At 35.2% G+C, this 13,316-nt stretch overlaps 1 protein-coding gene across 10 annotated transcripts in view; it reads right to left on the bottom strand.

Annotated features, from left to right (window-relative positions):
• Nucleotides 1-13,316, bottom strand: part of VPS13A (vacuolar protein sorting 13 homolog A (S. cerevisiae)) — a 109,418-nt gene that overhangs the window by 78,393 nt on the left and 17,709 nt on the right. For all 10 annotated transcript variants that reach the window (XR_774414.1, XR_774415.1, XM_010568617.1 and 7 more), the window contains 8 exons: nucleotides 10,749-10,884; nucleotides 9,979-10,073; nucleotides 9,035-9,177; nucleotides 8,418-8,619; nucleotides 8,214-8,328; nucleotides 5,335-5,471; nucleotides 2,087-2,219; nucleotides 1,175-1,292 (listed from right to left, as the gene is read on the bottom strand). Coding sequence is in view for 8 of the 10 variants with exons in the window: in XM_010568617.1 (XP_010566919.1) it covers nucleotides 1,175-1,292; nucleotides 2,087-2,219; nucleotides 5,335-5,471; nucleotides 8,214-8,328; nucleotides 8,418-8,619; nucleotides 9,035-9,177; nucleotides 9,979-10,073; nucleotides 10,749-10,884 (1,079 nt within the window). In the remaining 2 variants the exon portion in view is untranslated. The remainder of the gene's footprint in view (nucleotides 1-1,174; nucleotides 1,293-2,086; nucleotides 2,220-5,334; nucleotides 5,472-8,213; nucleotides 8,329-8,417; nucleotides 8,620-9,034; nucleotides 9,178-9,978; nucleotides 10,074-10,748; nucleotides 10,885-13,316) is intronic.

Raw genomic sequence — 13,316 nt, 5'->3', positions numbered from 1 at the left:
TGAGTTTTATTTCCCTTGTCTCACCTTCTCCACCAAGCAGAGAAAAAGTAAGGAGGGAAAGAATAAGATGTTCTGCAAAGTCAAGCATCAAAATTCAAAATCTGGCCTCCCAGCTTTCCAGAAGGTGGCACCATTATACCATGCGATCAATGATCTGCATTCACAATACACTGCACTGGTGAGGTACATTATTTTTAGTTTTTTTTTTCTGACTAAGCAAACCCTAGATTCTTCATAATTCTCTAATTTCATAAACTGCCTCTTGATTTTGCTGATTTTACTAAACAATTTTCTGCAACAGCCTAGGTCTATTTTTATGCCATTAATTTTCTGAAGTGCCTAGCTAAAATCTGAATTTCCAACAGTGTTAAGAATGAAATAAGTATATGCTAACTTGTAGCATAAGAATATGATCCTTATTAATGACTTACTACACCAAACTACCTCATAATGCATTAGTGTGCTAGTCCGCAAGTACTTCAAAACTGATCAAATTTTTTTTAGGTAGTAGTGTCCTTATCGGACATTGGTGAAGATGCACTTTCCAAAATATGTGCAAGGTTAACCTTTGCCACTTTGACTCTGTGATGTTTAACATCAAAATTCCATCATTAATAGCAGCATATATTTTCTTCTGATTGAGTACAGTTTCCATAACCAACAGGTTTTTTGCTAAATAAGCCTAAGTGCAAATTCAATGCATTAAGAGCTGTTTCCCTAAGAAGTGATCTCTAGTAGGTAAATAAACAAGATAAATAATGTAAGTGAAAGAGAGGGAGTATGACAGCACATTACTTTTCAGAATATTTTGTGATGTTTATAAAAGAGACTTTGTAAGTTCAGATTTTTTGCTCCTCAGTATTTCCAATGAGGACTGAAATGTAGCTATTAGAAAGACCTAACTAGAACAGGTATTAATATATTTAATAAAAATCTTTAAATATATTATACATACTTATTTTTATAACAATGTAACATTCTATCACCTCTTCAATATCTGGCAGCTTCTTGGGTTTATTCTCTATTTTTCTCGATTAAGGTATTTTACTTCCAAGATTCACACATGGCCAATGTAAAATAGCACAAGTATAATTAGATCCTTGATTTTTTCTTTTTTTTCCCCCCTAAAAAAGTCATTTACCGTAAAATTTCAAAATAGGAAAAAACCACATACTTGGGCATTCTTGCATCTGTAACAACCATAGCCCTGCTAAATTCCACTTTTACATCCAAGGGCTGTAAGATATGTTGAGATGAATATTTCAGCTTCCGAGCCTCTTGCCAGTTCTCATCTAGAAGAGCAAAGAAAACTGATGCTTTAAACACTGAGATTCCTTCTCATTACACATATCACAGAATTAAAGTATCTGATATTAATTAGTATATATGGCTGAAAATTTAGGTGACACGATCTTGTTTACAGCTCTATCAATACATATATATAATACAAGATCTGAACTTCAGACGTAAAAGACTACTTAATAATTTCTACCATTCAGATCTAAACAACTACCCCATCTGTGCTGCAGAGTGCTAAGGTCCCAATTCTTAACATGCATGGTACTGGGAGTTTAGGCTCTGGATTCCCCTCTGGAACCAGATGGTTAAAAATTATATGCTTAAGACTTCTCTGGTTCTGACTCTTTGTATATTGTTAGTTCCCAAAATACTAGTAAAAGTTTCCTTCATTAAGGGATTCTGACCCTTTCTTTACCCTCACAAAATGATCAAACCCAAAACTACTCATGGATTCTGCTTTAAATTTGGAGGGAAGCAAGGAAAAGGCACTGAAGGAAAACACCATAAATAAATAAATTACACTCTTATATTTATTATGCAACAAATCAAATGAGATGCCTTCACAAATAAGGGATTCAGTAAGTTTGTTTATTTAGCAAAAGCTAAGGTTGGAATTTAAGGCCTAAAGGTACGTTTTGGAAATTCATAACATGTTCATAGGACTGAGTTTAGAACAAGAAGTATGTTCCAAAGATTCTCCACTGCTTCAGTTAAAAATATAAAAGGCACATGAACCACCAAAATATTTTTACTCATATAGAGAAAAATTACTTTCATGAATACTTACCATGTTTGCTGTACAGTAACTGTATACTACTGAGCTGGATATCAAAACTGTCATAAGCTCTTGACATTATATCTTCGATAGTGCTTTGTCCTACTCTGAGTTCTGATAAATCAGAACGACTTTTGCTTTCCATCTTAAAAACAGTCAGAAAAAAGCATAAATCAATTTCAAACATATTCAAAGCACTAATTCTACAAATACTTGATCCTACCACGACAAAAGATTAAATTTAATGTCCTCATTATAAGGGCACAGAATCTTACAAATATCACAGCAGAGGAGATATCTAAAATTAGTAGCCTGTATCAAAAAATGAAGAGTTTTAAACTCCATTTCTTCTTCAAGGAAAGAAATAAAATTAAAAATTAATTAAAATCTATGAGGTTTTATACAACATATTTTTTGCAGAATTATTTCCTTTAATAAGTGACTCATACCCTAAAGTATAAAGTCTCAAACCCTTTGTAATCAGTAGAATAACTGTTTCGGGGTTTTATATATAAAAATATTACTGCATTGATCACCTCAGAAACATGAAATCTATTTTTGATTCCTGTTGCATTTAGTTGTGGCATTACCCTGTTACATATTAGTCAAGCAGAGTAAAAGGGAAAAGGGGGTTTGGACTGTTCATCATCAAAGTTCAATGTCTTTGCTTTAATATCATTCAATATCCCTTTGACTCAGCTTTGGGATGCACATACAAATGTGAAATACCAAAGAAGTATGTGCCCTCTCTGGTGTTCATCTCTGATGAAATGTGGCTGTCCTCATTCTTAAATGTCTAACAATTTTGGATCCACTTTTTTTTGTCAGTCCCAGAAAATATTCAAGATAACGTTCGTAACTGTGAAAAGGTTTAAATACTGGTGTCCAAGACATAGCATTTCTTTTTCCAGTGCTACTGAATGATGACTACTTTTACATTAAAAATAGCTTGTAGACTGAAAATTCAGAATTACCAAATTAGTACTGCCTGTGCAACCTTAATTAAGTCCACTTACATATCTACATTGACATACAGTTTTAATTTTATGTGCCATTTTCCCCCTTGGGGCTTGTCCTTATCCAGTACACAACTAAGGGAAAGAGACTATTTGTTTTGTATTAAACATATTCATTCAGCAAATGACTGGCATTCACTTAAACATACGCCACTCAAAGTGAATACAGAAGTATTAATCATATCCTGAGGAGCATCTAACTTTTCTCTTTTGGTACTGCTGAATTCCTTCATCTTGCTTTCTAATTTCTATTAAAGGACAGGAACCAATCCAAGAGTCACATTCACTATGAAAATCACTCACCAATTTCAGAACAAATCTCAGACATTTACTGGAGTCTGATTTTGAAACATATTCTTCTATGTATTATTCTGAGAGTAATTTCCTGTGGATGGAGTAGAAGAGGCGGGCTGTTCTATTCCCCAGCTCCAATAGGTCTAGGAGGCTGTCTCAAGCACCCAACCAATATACAGATTGGTTACTGAACTCTACAAAATGCCTACAAATGACCAGCATTCAGAACAGCTGGTAAAATCATTAGTCACCGAAATAAGTGATCTGGCTGTAAATCCAAATTATTTTTAGTATCTACACAGCAATGTTTTTCACTAATTCCACTTTCTGAAGCACCTGATATATTCTTTTTCAACAAGGCCAAGTGGAAGGTCCTGCACCTGGGTCAGGGCAACCCTGGTATCAATACAAGCTGGGGGATGAAGGGATTGAAAGTAGTCCTGCAGAGAAGGACTTGGGGATACTGGTGGATGAAAAGCTGGACATGAGCTGGCAAGATGCACTCACAGCCCAGAAAACCAACTGTATCCTGGGCTGCATGAAAAGAAGTGTGGCCAGCAGGTCGAGGGAGGTGATTCTGCCCCTCTGGTCTCATCAAGACCCCACCTCAAGTACTACATCCAGGTCTGGACTCCTCAGCACAAGAAAAACATGGACCTGTTGGAGCGGGTCCAGAGGAGGGACACAAAAATGATCAGATGGTTGGAACACCTTTCCTATGAAGAAAGGCTGAGAGAGTTGGGATTGTTCAGTTTGGAGAAGAGAAGGCTCCAGGGAGACCTTATTGTGGCTTTTCAATATTAAAGGGGGCTTATAAGAAAGATGAAGACAAACTTTTTGTAGGGCCTGTAGTGACAGGACAAGGGGTAACAGTTTTAAACTAAAAAAGGGTAGATTCAGACCAGATATGAGGAAGCAATCTTTTTACGATGCCGGTAGTGAAACACTGGAACAGGTTCCCCAGAGAGGTGGTAGATGCCCCATCCCTGGAAACATTCAAGGTCAGGTTGGACGTTGCTCTGAGCAACCTGATCTAGTTGAAAACGTCCCTGCTTATTGCGGGGGGGTTGGACTAGATGACCTTTAAAGGTCCCTTCCTACCTGATCTATTCTATGTTTCTAACTGAAACCCACCCACTCAAAGTCAATCTGTGGCAGACATAGAAAACTTACTTTACTTTAGCAAGATTTTAAGCTTTGAAACAAATTCTTATTAAAAAAGCAGATAAGGCAACCTAAACAGATAGTATGTGGCAGAACTGTTCTTACCCAGAGTACAAGTAAAAAAAAAAAAAAAACAAAAAATTAAATTGCCTGTGTACATGTAAGATCATTTGTCCTGAAAGAACACAAGTTCACCAAGGAGTAAGAAGATTGCTAATAATATGTAGAAACAGTCTCTTCTATGATTTTATAGTGCTAAATTATAATTTTAAATACATCATTAAACTACCTTTTTGACTTTTCCCTTGCATGAAGTATCTCAAAAAATCTCTAATTTTATCCAAGTTATTTTATTAATGTGGCAGTACGTTTACTTTTCTCATTTTAAAGTAAACTGAATGACCAAAAGGTAATTGATAACAAGAATAATAGTAATACTAAAAATAAGAAGACCACTTAATCATGTAAGTAAAAAGTTTACTATTTTATATTATAAGGTAAAAAATTGTTAGACATTTTCCACATAACAGTTCAAAGCATCAACAGGGGTTTCATTCCAGGGGAGGATTATTTTTTAACAATTCTTTCCAGTTGAAAGAATCTACTGAGAAGAGTTCAATAATTTCTGCCTTGACTGGAAAGCAGTTTATAATAAATACCTAATACATAAACTGCAAGAGGAACTTTTACTTAACCAGTACCACGTAATAGAAGTTAAGAAACTGGAAATCACATAAAAGCCAAACAATCATTTTCAGTAAGTTACTTCATTAGATAAATACATACCTTAAGACTACCAAGATCCAGAAGTAGTAAATTGGATGTACTCTCATAGAATCCTTTTTGTGGAACAATGATGTATGAAGCCATGAGGTTAATTTTGAGGTCAAGAACTTTCTGAGTTTCAATAACATACAACAGACCTGAAAATTAATGTACTTAGTAAATATAAACAAAAAAATCCATACAGAAGCTATGGAATTAAGAGAAGCTATAAAAAGAAATTCAAATCTAACTTTGAATGAGCTGTGAATGCTAGACGACTAAGTTTCATTGCAGGTACAGATGCTCTTCAGATTTCTTCTGAACAAGTATTTATAGGCAGTCTTTAAAGAAGCACCAAGTAGATGAAATGATGATAGCAAGCAATGCTAATGGACAAGTAGGGACAAGAACACAATACATGCAAATCCAAAAAAGTTTCATACTAGGCAGATATGAAATGACAAGAACTGGAATGTGTACTGCAACTTGGCAATTGCCGAGTTAACCCACTGTGCTCTGTAGATTCAGAATTTTAATTGTTCTAGAAGTTCTTATTGGCCAAATTACAAGTGTTGTTACTACTGAGATACTGAAGCTTACACTGGTTCTGTGGGCAAGCATTTCCATCTTGAGATACTGAAGACCAGCAAATAGAAGGTCTTACAAAAATTCTGTTTAAAAATCATGCAGTTAGTTGGGAGATTCAGACTGTCAGAACATTTGAGATCAAATTCTGTTTTTTTGCTCATGTGAAGAGGAATGAGTAGTCTTGTTTCAAGTTAGCACTGAAAACAGCGACTGATGCAGCCACAAGCCATTAAATACCTAGCAGGTGCAACAAGCTGATGATCACAGAAGCAGAGATAATAAATTACAAAGATGACAACATGACACTGCAGCACACCCACATTGCTAAGAAAGCCATTAAAACTGTTCCAATATTATCAAAGGTTGTCCTACCACAGGAGAGCTAGATTAGTCAATGAAAAACCGGATGGCAACCACATTTCAGGATTTGCAAGACAGAACAACTTGGATTAATAAAAAGATAAAGATTTTTTCAGTTTTCAATGCTTAACTGTATTCAAGTGATGCAGACAGTTCAAGAAAATACTTTCTTTTTCCTTCATATGTACAGAATGTAGTTGAGTCCATAAATTGAAGTCTGTGAAACTAAGCTTTTGTAATGTCTTTTAGTGGTGATGGAAATCATAACTATTTTGATGTAGCAAGTTCCCTCACTTCTGCCGTTCACAGTTTCCCAATATTTTCCAGCTATCTTCCACTGCTTGAAACAAAAGTTTTAAGAATTCTTTCCTGAGAAGGACTGCAAGTGTGAACTTATTAACTATATTGATATAATTCTTTTTTTTTTTTTTAAATTCTAACTCTGAGAACAGCATAATCACCTGCTGCAGAATATTCTGCAGATGACATCTTCCCCTGGTAATTTTGTAAGTCTCAGCCAAGATTTTACAAGCAATGCACAGCATATTTTTGGAAATTTCCATCAAGCTTCTCATTTGTGAGTGGAACAAGCTTTTAGATTCCTATGGGCAACTCAGCATTCTTGTGAAGGTAAGAGTCATTGGATATACCTCTAAAGTAAAGCTATGCTTAAATTGTAATAGACACATAGCATGATTTCCTATTGCCACAAAAAAAAAAAATCTATCGTGATCAGAACTAGAGTATTCGGTGGTAATGAGCAGAGAAGCAAGCATATTGAATGTAAGCAAATTTTCATTAAATTAATCTCAGGAATGAACTGTGCTATTAATATATTTAGTATTGCTGGAGAAGATTCTGATAGAAAAGACAAGCAAGTTGATTGATAACTTTTGTTAATCTGACATTAGTCCTTAATGAAAAAGTTCAGTCAAAGAAGAACTAATGAATAGAAATATAACTGATGCCTGATTTCATTTCTGATACTAGCTTGATAAAAGCAATTGATTAAATATACATTATGCTTGAGTTTTCTGTGACTTTTTTTTCACTTATTATCACTGAGTATTCAGATTTTTTAAGTATACAATTTAAATATTAATAGGTTAAAAAATTAAGTGAGGTTAATAAATTTCACTGATTTTTCTTTTACTTTTGAAAAGAATTTATATATGAAATCTCCCCTTAGCATCCTCTCCAATCCACAGTTGGAGAGAGAACACTGTGCTGGACACACCTCTGATGTAGAAAGCCTCACACATCCTTACTGGAACAAGTTAATTCCACAATCTCAGTGTCAGTCTTAAAAGTATTCACTAATTTCATTCATGTGTCAAAATACAAGATCTCTAGAGATAAAAAGGTAGGATGAAATGAAAACTAGAGGAATGGCTTTAATGCTGAGTAACTGAAGACAGATAAATATAGTTTATATGACTTGATCTGAGTCAATCCAGATGAAAATCAACATTCATCGAGGAATAAAGAAAGTGGAAAACACCAATACAAAGGCAGATAGTGTCCTGAAAAGCAGCAAGTCTGGAAAGGATTTAGGGGTTTCATTAGAGGACAAATATGCCAGTATCAGTTTTTAAAGAGTATGAAACTATTATGGCCATTTAGATACTCAGACAAACAAAACAGAAAAGGTGCAAGTAAACTGTTTTTAAGTCTGCACGGAGTACAACAGAATAAATACTGAAATACTACCTCAAGGTGTGAAGCATATTTTACAAAGGAAGCTGAAGTTGAAAAAGATACAGACATAAAATTATCCAATACCTAGAACAAATGCTTTGTAATGAGACTGAAGAATTCATCTTATTTAGGTGTTGTATTAGAAAGCTCTAACTTGGATCCATATATCTCCATATGTAAAGATGTAATATTTTCATACTCCTAGAATCAAAAATTTTTCTGACTGTATAGTCAGAAGAGCATGCAGCACTTGCCTGTTGATGTTTTTTCACGGAACTCTTCAAGCTTCATCAGAGTTGCTGATGTCAATTGCTCTAAATGTACATCTTTTGGAGGCCTGAAGAAATCTACTAAGCTATTTATTGTCATCTGTTAAAATAAAGAAAAAATAATACATGGCAAATTTACTGTTAAGTGAGATTTTTCAAGATTTATAATGTATTCAAATATTTACTTACTGCATCATACACTATTTCCAGTGGCTGTGATTCTATTCTAAGCCTCTGATCTGCTTTCTCATCCAAAGGATTAGTCTCAAACATTATGCTTAAGAGTGACGTACTCTTGTCTGAATAGACTGTTCGAGAAGATAGAAGACAGGGTGTACACTTTTCTCGGGACATGCCTGTAACGTCAAGTGAGGTAATTTTTGTTTCAAATCTGTAAAGAAAGGTAAACAGCATGGTCAGATGTAACATCCATCTGGCTAGGTACAATTAGGTGGTTAAGAGTATAAGGAATGAGCTGAAAGAAAAAACAAACAACAAAAAAAACCCAAACACAAGAACAACATATCTCTACCCTACTTAAGTTAGGAACTGGATTGCTTGTACATAACAAACTGAAAAAAGGACAAAATCTGTATTGGCACAAAAAATTCTGAAGACAGAGAGAACATAATAATGGAAATAGTATCCATTCACTTTGTCTATCAGTTGCAGGATGATTCTGTTCCCAAACTGCACAAGAAATGACACTGGAAAAATTGAAGTTAAACATCATGACAGAGCCTTAAAATGTCTATTAGCGGTCATCAACATTTCATGAGGAGCAACAAAAGTTTGATAAAGTTCACCTTATTGCTTGTGCACCTGGTCGTTGGGTAAATACTGTACTCAAGCCAGTTAATGCAAATTCTACCAGCTCAGGAGTTTGCTTGTTCTCTCTTATTGATATAGACATGCTTAATAATTTCACAGAGAACTTCATGGCTTCATACTAGATATGCAGGAAAAACAACAACAGTGGGTTACAAAATATGTTAATATACATTTCAGTACAGCTTATGACAAGATGAAAGCCACAAATACCAGTTTGATACTATTTTTCTAATGCTATAAATAGTTCGTATCACAGCTGGTGTAAAAGTAATTCCCAAATAGTTATAACAAAGAGACAGGGTTAGAGTAAGAGTAGACTATGCTTACAGACTTATGTCTTTGATGTCTCTACACCACATTATGAGGTAAAGGGCCTCTGACACAGAGCTGGAAGGCAGTCCATTGTACCGTGCATGGTAACTTACATAAAGATGATTTATCAGACAATTTCTGAATGGTTCAAAAATGTTACTCTTCCCCACTACAGTCCTTCAATCATCTCTTTCCTTATATAGTCACCTACTGTACCTCATCTACTATCACTCATATTTCAGATTCCAGCGAATCAGGGCACTTTCTTAAAAAATTTCTGAATATTGTAAGAGGATATATGAAGCATTTCATAACTTAAATAATACACTATTTATATGATTTTATTCTAGCTTGAGCAAGCAAAATTTCATTCTGAACTTCTTCTGAATATTCAAAGCTCTATAACAACTCTCCTAAAACTACAACTAAGGATGCCCTGTTCTGCACAAAGCCAGCATGCAGTAACTTAATTAAAAACTATCTGAACAGTATTGAAATATAGAGACAGAGCTTCAAGCAATTTTAAAAGCAATTTCCTATCAGCTTTATATTTTTATTAGTAGACAAAGCTACCAATTGTTTGATATCATAGTGGGTTACAACTTACTGATTTTGGAAGGGTTGGATCCACAGCTGTTTCACTATATCCTATTGCTGCATAAAGTTTAGCCTTCTCTTCACGTGTCATCAGCTCTTCAAGACCTGTCACATTGCAAGACGTTAAACTCAGTACAGGTATCTGAAACATCCAAATACTGTTATACACTTTCCAGTGCTTGGTAGCTCTATAACATACAGTAGATACTGTCATCATTGTTCTGAATTAGTAAAAGCAAAAACCCTGAGGTCTAAAGCAAAGTCTTGAGTCTCCTAAAGTATTCTTTAAAATGCAGTTATACTTTTATTCTCACCTACTCTATTTCCTAGCTTACTAACAATGAAGCAATATTTCTAATTTACTTTCCATTTTCCACAACCTTTACTATATGCCCTGTACTTAAGTGAATCAAACTCTAATGCACTGCATGAAATTATAAAATGAATGGAAGTAAAATAGTTTACATTCCATTAACTGCTACTGTTTTCCAGCACTTTCTTCAAATCCCCATACACAGTACATCATGCAGACAAATGCAAAAACCGTGGCAGGAGAAAGCACAAAACGAAGACAGTTCAGAAAGACTTATGGAAAGGATTGTAAGATACCTCTGTAACATGCAATTAACAACTTCATCAGCAAAAAAAGGCTGAGCAAATGTAAACATCACTAATCCGATAGCCCAAATATTAAACAAATCCAAAGTTCCATTGTTAGGGTCTTATTATTCTAATAAGTCATTTTTAATAATAGAAAAAAATACCAATAAATGAACATACTTGAACCCTTTACTTCTTGCTTTTGTTCATCCTTTTTTTCACCTGACCAGCTCCACATCCAACTAAACCAGCCACCAGAATTTTCATCATCTTGTTTCACTCCTGGTCTATAGATTTTTAATCCAGCCTTAGTTGCCTGAAATATAAAAAATACTCAAACAAGTCATTTTCTTCATGCTTCTTTAATTTTCTTAAGAAAAATACAGACCCAAGACATGCTCTAACACATCAAAACATCATTAGACAACCACTGAAAAGGCAACGTTATTTGTTAGTTTTTCTTCTAATAACTTCAAGTACACAGTGCATCATCAGACCAATTCTCACTTGCATAAAATCAACCACCTTTATGAACAAAAAGAGCAAGCAAAAGGTAGCTGATTTTAAGTCAATAAATGTTTCCTACCTCAAAAAAAAAATTCCACAACACTATACAGCACTCTACATCATAACAATGCACTTACAAAGAATCATTAAAAATACATATATAAGCAATTAAATAGCCAGCACAGGCCAAATTTTAAATGACCCCTGTATTTTTCATTTCATGATATATGTCCAAAGCAATAATAATTTTAAAAAAAACAAAAAAACCCAAACAAACAAAAAAACCCCCACATTACTCTTATAATAGAATATTTACTCTAAGGAATATAGAAAACTATTCCTGGATCTGACACATACAGCTATAACAGTAAGGAAGCCTTCACTTCTCCCACATTCATTATTTCAACAACTAGGGGTTGTCCTGTCTGATGCCAGTGATGATTCCAATACTGGGTCCTCACAGAAAATGCAAAGTACATCCAGACTTGAGCACCGAAAGTTTGGGATAAGGGACAGCAAACAACCATCAAGCAATCTAAGAGACAGAGGAGTTCTCAAAACTGCAGTGGACCACACAAACTATTTTTCTTCATGACTAATATGATCCAAAAAGATAGAAACACTTGCAGATAAGCCCTGAATTTAGAGATGCTCTAGTGAATGCGATACCCAAAGTAAGTGAGACAGGGATCCCTTCTCAGCATTCAAAAAACCCAACACAATTAGGGAAAACAGCTGGCTATAAATGAGAACTTTTAAGGGACTTGTCACATCTATCCACCTACAGGCCAATGGAAGGCATGACTCACCACAAAAACACAAAGGCTTCTGAACTGATACTATTGATTCACCTCAGAGAGATGAGGAAGAATGTCAGCTAAATGATAAAAAGTTTGGAAAAAATCCTGCAAAGTCCTCTTTGTAAAGGATACCAAGTCATCAAGCAGATGTTAGAGCAAATGGTCCAAGGAAAGAATGGACAAAGCCTTAGAAAAAAGGGCTGTTGAATCTCTGAATTTATCAGTTTCTAGGACACCAAGGAGCTGGTGTTGAAGTACAACTGCCATGGAGAAAAAGAAGACATGCTTAGAGCTATAATTCTCAATATGTCTGAGGCAGCAGCTGGCACCAGCGTCCAAGGCAAGAAAGGCTACAGACAAAAGGGAGGGGAACTGTACTTCTGCAAGGATGAAGAGAACATTTGTGCATTATTGGAACTAAAGAAATTTCCTGAAGAAATCCTGTTGAGCTTTCCTCATCCTCCATTTACAATGGTTTAGTAATGAATACAGTCATAGTCTGTGGAAAGATTACTCAGCAAGGTAAACTGTTTTGACTAAAAGAAAGGGAGAACCAAGAGCATCATCCTGTATTCTGATTTAGGTGAATCATCTACATAGTATTCTCTAGAATGAAAGCACAAAATTTCTCAAGCTATCTGACACAGAGACTTGATGCTTGGCTCACTGAAGCTGGTGTTTGGTGCTTATGGCACTAGTGATAAAGATTAAAAAGTGGTCTAAGATTTAGGAATATAAAGTTCTTGCTACAAAGTTCCCAGAAAATCAGATGGTACTGTGTTCACAAATGTGAGTTCTGGGGAGCTTGATTTCAAGGTCCAGAGAAAAGCAAGCCCCTGAAATTCAACTCTAAGGTATGTTTTTAAAAAACAAAAAAGCTTAACAAACAGTAGGATCCTTTACCTGGCTTTACTCAGCCCACATCTAAAGGGTGCTCCTTTAAATTCCTAGTAGACTTAAGGCTAACTGTCAGGATACCAAGCTAGTAGTAGATTTGCCTCTCACAAGTCCTTTGAGACCTTTTTCAGAGGTATGACCTGATAACAATAAGACAGATGGGTTCTGATAGATAGATGGAGGTAGAACAGTTTAGAATCACTGTGACCTGATTTTCAATACTTGGAAATAAATCCAGAGACTTAGCTAGCAGATCTTTCAAGATGCTTTTCTAACACTTTTCAAATGCAAGACTTAAAGCCCAAACAAATTTAAATTCATTTGCTTGTGTCCTGGTTTCAGGTGGGACAGAGATAACTTTCTTCATAGTAATCAGTACAGTGCTGTATTTGGGATTTAGTGCAAGAACAATGTTGATAACACACTGATCTTTTAGTTGTTGCTAAGTAGCACTTATCCTAAGTTAAGGATTTTTCAGTTTCCCATAATCTGCCAGCAAGCAGGTGCCAAAGAAGCTGGGAGGGAGCACGGCCAGGATTGCTGA

The sequence above is a fragment of the Haliaeetus leucocephalus genome, unplaced genomic scaffold, assembly GCF_000737465.1.
Source record: "Haliaeetus leucocephalus isolate CR32 unplaced genomic scaffold, Haliaeetus_leucocephalus-4.0 Scaffold251, whole genome shotgun sequence".
In the NCBI taxonomy this organism is placed as follows: Eukaryota; Metazoa; Chordata; class Aves; order Accipitriformes; family Accipitridae; genus Haliaeetus; species Haliaeetus leucocephalus.
The sequence above is the reverse complement of the archived record's forward strand: the minus strand, read 5'-3'. Positions and strand labels throughout refer to the sequence as shown.